A 5,289-nucleotide genomic window follows, 5' to 3' on the forward strand; every position below is an offset into this window, starting at 1 on the left:
ATGACTTTTTTCATTCAGTTAATACTTAACTACACTGAGATGGAAATCCCAATCGTTTACATATTAATCTCTGTCATCGCGTCATCCTTGTGTCAAGATGAAACAGTGTTTCACTGCACTTCTAATCCGGGTTGCCAGATTGCACTATGTGATCCGATTGCTGTAGGATGGGACAGACCAGGTTTCAACATTGATGAACATCTGCAAGACAAAGAGTATACGATAACATGCAAGTCCAATAGTACTGTTCTTAGCTGGCTTGATTTCGCAGCCAGAAATTTGGGTATGGTTGTTTTAATTGCTTGATTGAATAATTAATTTTGAAGCTCAGTTTTGAGTTTTTACCTAGAAATATTTTATTTCAGCAATTTGAATGATGCAATCGAATCTAATAAAATCTCCAATTTTTATTCAGATATCACTAATATTAGAATAGGATTGGAAAAGTTGGAAGACAAGTTTAATGGAAAAATTGAGAGTTTCGGGAAAGAAATTTCTGGTTAGTGTACGATAACCCCTAACAATAAAATGCTAAACCTTTCGCTTTCTGGAATTCATGTTCTGTTTATTTCAAACTTTCATTTCAAAGTACTCGAACATGCAGCCATCTGTATAACTAAAACTTATCTTTTAAAACAAAAGAGTAAACATACATAAAAATGAGAGGAAGTGAACTGAAGACCTAGACGTTATAAGATTTTCCTCGTAGTTTACATCGTTAGATTTGAAATAAACAATATTTTGAGAAGAACCACAAAACACCACACTCTGATGAAATCAGAGAAATGAAAAAAGATTCGTGCGACATCGTGATAGTTTTTTAATCTGCCATCGCTAATGCCAAAATAAATTATTGACAAATACTCAAAGTCTAGTGGTAACTGAACTTAACTTTAATCTTTTCTCATATTTTCAGTGCCGGAAGATTTTTCCAATAATATAACAAAACGAGTAAATGCAACGATTCTTCTCGTCTTATTTTTACGTCCCAATCATATTCTCAATACTGCAACAAACGTATATCATGATCTACTGGATATTTTTATTTTCAGACTTGGACGAAATGAATGAAAAATTGGTAGGAGACAACGATAAGATAAAGAAAGGTGAGAGCAATCAAGAAAGTCTCAATACTGTTTTTCTATTTTACTGAAATGTTTTCAAACATCTTTAAACTTGGGTAACTGCTATGACACACAGGGCTATTTTATCTGCTGCTTCGAAATCCTATATAGGTTACAATGGTAAACAATGTAATATTTCATACTGAGCTACCGAATGGTATTTTTAAATGTTATTCTTTCATTAGATTTGATTAAAGTACAAAACATGAATAATAGGTTGATTGAAGACAACGAGAAGATGAAGAAAGGTAAAATATGTCGAATAATATTGTTTGTTAACGAAATATATATCTGCAAACAATTTTTTGCAATCGAGTAACCACTATGACGAAAGCATTCTATGATCTGCTATTTCTAAATGCAATATAAAAATTAAAAACATTATTGTTTATTTTACTGTGAGCGTCAAAATGCTATTTCTCATTAGATTTGACCAAAGTACAAAACATGAATATTAAGTTTACAGAAGACAACGAAATGATGAAAAAAGGTAAAATCTGACGAATAACTTTCTTTGTTGACATTGTTGTTTGTCGCGATATATTTTAGGGCTGAGAGTGAGTAGAGTGATTTAATGAATACTTGTAACATTTGTGAAAGGTTTGGTGTTCAAAAATTCTCAGCTTTTCCCAAATTATTCTTCGAGGTCGTATAAGTATCCCAGAAATATTGAAATATTACCAAACCACTTTATCAAAATGACAATGTTAATCTTAGCATTTGTGAGCAATCTCCAGAACCTTAATTAAGATTTCTTGTTTGTCAATAGAGAAGTATTATAAAGTTTGAACTTGGGGAATATTTTACAAATTATTTACAAAATATTACATGGCAAAATTGGTGATCAATTTATGCATCGAAAGCATTGTCCCAAACACTTAATTTAGGAAAGTGATTGGGAGAATGCTTTCGCAGCTTAAACTGTCTACAAACTTTTCCGTGTTTTTTTTTTAAATTACTGCAATGAGACACAGCGACAAAATAAGCCTGTCTCGACTGTAATTTGAGTAGAAAAATGACATAAAACAAGTGAAAATAATATGATTTTTTTGTACGCCCGTAGATGTGAACCAAGATGGCGGACACCGTAACGTAGTATGTATACCAAGTTAGAATTAGGCTATAATTTCAGGTACAAATATTGCAGGAGTCACTCGGCTAGTCCCCGAACTCGTAATAGAACTAAAATTTAAAAAAAAAGTAATAGAGTTATGGTCTAACCCTAACCTGGTACATATATTATGTTCCGGTGTTCGCCATCTTGGTTCACATACTACGGGACGCCGAGTTTACTGAAGATATATATACAATCTTCTGTAAGCTTGTTTAAGATTGATAAATGCGGCCAATTATTCCCAACTTTATACTGAAGACTACAAAACGTCAGAAGTTTGTGAGGTAGAGGAATGCGTGGCGGAAGCTTCGTTGTTTTGGCAAGTGAAAACAAAACAGATACTTAATTTTCAATACTTTTCAATAATTTAGTTTTCAATACTTATATTAACATTTAGCGATGTCCCGTATTGAACAAAAACTTGCTGTTATGGAGAAGCCTCAACTGATTCCAAAGGGATTCGGACAAATCACCAGACCAAAACCAACTCCTCATCCAGGTAAATATTTCATCCAATTTGTAGTTTATGAATATCTGACAAATAATTTACATTATAGGTATTATAGAACATAACATTGTTTTCAATTATTGAATATAGAAAGAAAATGGGCAATATATGATAGACTTTGTTGCATTCCCAAATACGATAAATTGAGTCGGCTAATTTGAATATATTGAAATATAGTTAGAAGTCTGTTTGCTTTTTATTTGTAGCAACGATTTATTGAGAAAAATATCACTCGTGTGGTTTCACATTGAAATAAACTGTCGTTACTTTTCAGAAAATTGCAAATTAAAGGTTGGAAATATCTGTTATTTCGCTGTGATATATGACGAATGGGATGTCGTATACAAAAAAGCATTTGATATTTGTAATGAACGTAACGCAGATGTTGGTTTAATTCGAGATGAAGAATCTTACAATGCTATTATAAAATACTTGAGAAAGAATATTCCAAGAGGAGAGGATATATGGACCGGAATCCAGTTTGATCCAATGGTTAGTATCTTATGGTTTTGCTATATATACTCTTGCATAAAATATAAATAATTTTACCAGATCAGTAGGATAAGAGTTCCGATACGAACAAAGGTGGTTAGAGGCAATATAAGTTTGGTTAGAACAGTATTTTGCAATTGTATTCGTCCGCGTTGCACAATACGTACATGCGCTGAGAAAAACTTGTGGAATTGGGTGATAATTCATCCACATCCCAGCACCAGCTGAATTTGAACCTTCGTCTTGATCTATTCAGAGTTATATCTATAGTATATTCTGTATATAATCCTAGTAATATAGTAATGGCTTAACATAGGAGTTCTGTACAAATGTCTGCCCAGCGTGTGGACACGAAGATTTTGTTTTTTATGTCGCATGAGAGACTGGTGATACTTTACAAATGACATTTTTATTGATGAAAAACATAATTTATGATTTTCGATTTAATGTGTGATCGAGCATGATTCAGTGATGAATGCTATCAAATAATTCTTTACAGACTCGTGACGTCACACCTGCAGATTTATTCACTAAATGGTATCCGGGCGATCCATTTACGGGAATTGAATATAAAGATCGCACAAATGTTTACCTTGTTGTCAATTCCGACCCAGATGAACGTAGTCAAGGGATGGTGAATGGTGATCCTACCTGGAAGCAGAATGGAGTCATTTGTGAGATCCTGATCTGATGAAACGTTTGGATTTATCATCAAAAAAATATTATTTATAGAATCTCAATTAAAAATCATACCATTCGTATTTTGATGAATACAATATATAAGACTGAATATCAATTGTCAACGGAGTTATATGTGAGATCCTGATCTAATGAAACATCTGCCTGGTTGTATTTTGTTCTCCTTGATCTATCATCAAAAAAATATAAATCATTGAATCCCAATCTGAAGTTTGTACGATTAGTCTCTCCAATTATCAATGTAGATAATCAAAGCTATAATAAAGTTTAATAAAAATAGGTAACTTTTTAAACTGAATTTCACGTTATCCGATTAAAAATGATTCCTAATTTTTTAGTTATGTAAGCATACCATTTAAAATTATAATTTATCAAACAAAGTCGATTAATATTTTCAGATTTAATTTGTCACATTTTATCGTTTCGTTGATTGAAAATGTTCAAATTTGAGCAAAGTTCAGAGATTTATATTTTTGATTTGAGTAATTTGATGGATAAATTAATACAAACACTTTAATTCGAAATAAATGTAGTTTCCGTATAAAATATTCGTTTTTCTTAAGTTTTCCAGAGGGATCAGTTTGAATGAGCTGAAAGCTGAAAAGGTTTCGCAAATTGTTCACAACATTGAATAAATACATTAAAGAAAAACTTGCTTATTGCTCGATGCGTTAATGAGTTCAAAATGTATCAGTTCGTTGGATCCGGAAATTAATTTTGCTATGGTCAGATCGTCTATCTAGATTTTAGAAGCCTAGGGTAATTCAAAAGGCGTCGCCAATTTTACAACCTGTTAAAAATTTACCAAGATTTATACTGACCCAAAATTGACGAAACCCGTAACTTAGCTTTATTTTAAATGCCGTTTTGTTCAATTAGATACGACTAGATAATATTACATATATGGGTGAAAATGGTGACAAAATGGATATTGGCTGCAAACCATCACAGATAATGTTATTACCTTGGCAATTACTTGGAAAATTTAAGAAAGCCAGATGTGGAAATTCGGGCGGTGTGTTTTTTGAATTTAAAAGAATAGCTTGGTAATACAGATTGAAATATGGTTGAATTTGTTTACGGTAGTCATTAGTTTTTCAATTTCCTTAAAAATCACCAATATCCGACAATATGTCGGGATATTGGTGTTGCAAGTTTGCTTACAGCAGGGTCTCAAGCCCGCAATTGGAAAATAGAAAAAAGTACCGATAGAAGTGTTACATTTTTGCTCAAAGCAAGATCCCGATCGCTCAACTAAATGTGGGAGAAGTCTTGATAGAAGAATTGCGAGTTTGTTCAGAGCAACAAGCAAGGTGTACTGATAGAACTGTTACGAATTTGATTAAAGCAAG

At 32.4% G+C, this 5,289-nt stretch overlaps 1 protein-coding gene across 1 annotated transcript; it reads left to right on the forward strand.

Annotated features, from left to right (window-relative positions):
- Positions 1-4,450, forward strand: LOC120346112 (uncharacterized). The gene is made up of 8 exons (XM_039415765.2): positions 1-283; positions 416-499; positions 1,053-1,106; positions 1,310-1,372; positions 1,552-1,614; positions 2,636-2,737; positions 3,021-3,238; positions 3,738-4,450. The coding sequence occupies exons 1-8, from the start codon at positions 1-3 to the stop codon at positions 3,927-3,929; spliced, it is 1,059 nt and encodes a 352-aa protein (XP_039271699.2). The 3' UTR covers positions 3,930-4,450.
- Positions 4,451-5,289: the final 839 nt, after the last annotated feature.

Source organism: Styela clava, chromosome 8 (assembly GCF_964204865.1).
Source record: "Styela clava chromosome 8, kaStyClav1.hap1.2, whole genome shotgun sequence".
Lineage (NCBI taxonomy): Eukaryota > Metazoa > Chordata > Ascidiacea > Stolidobranchia > Styelidae > Styela > Styela clava.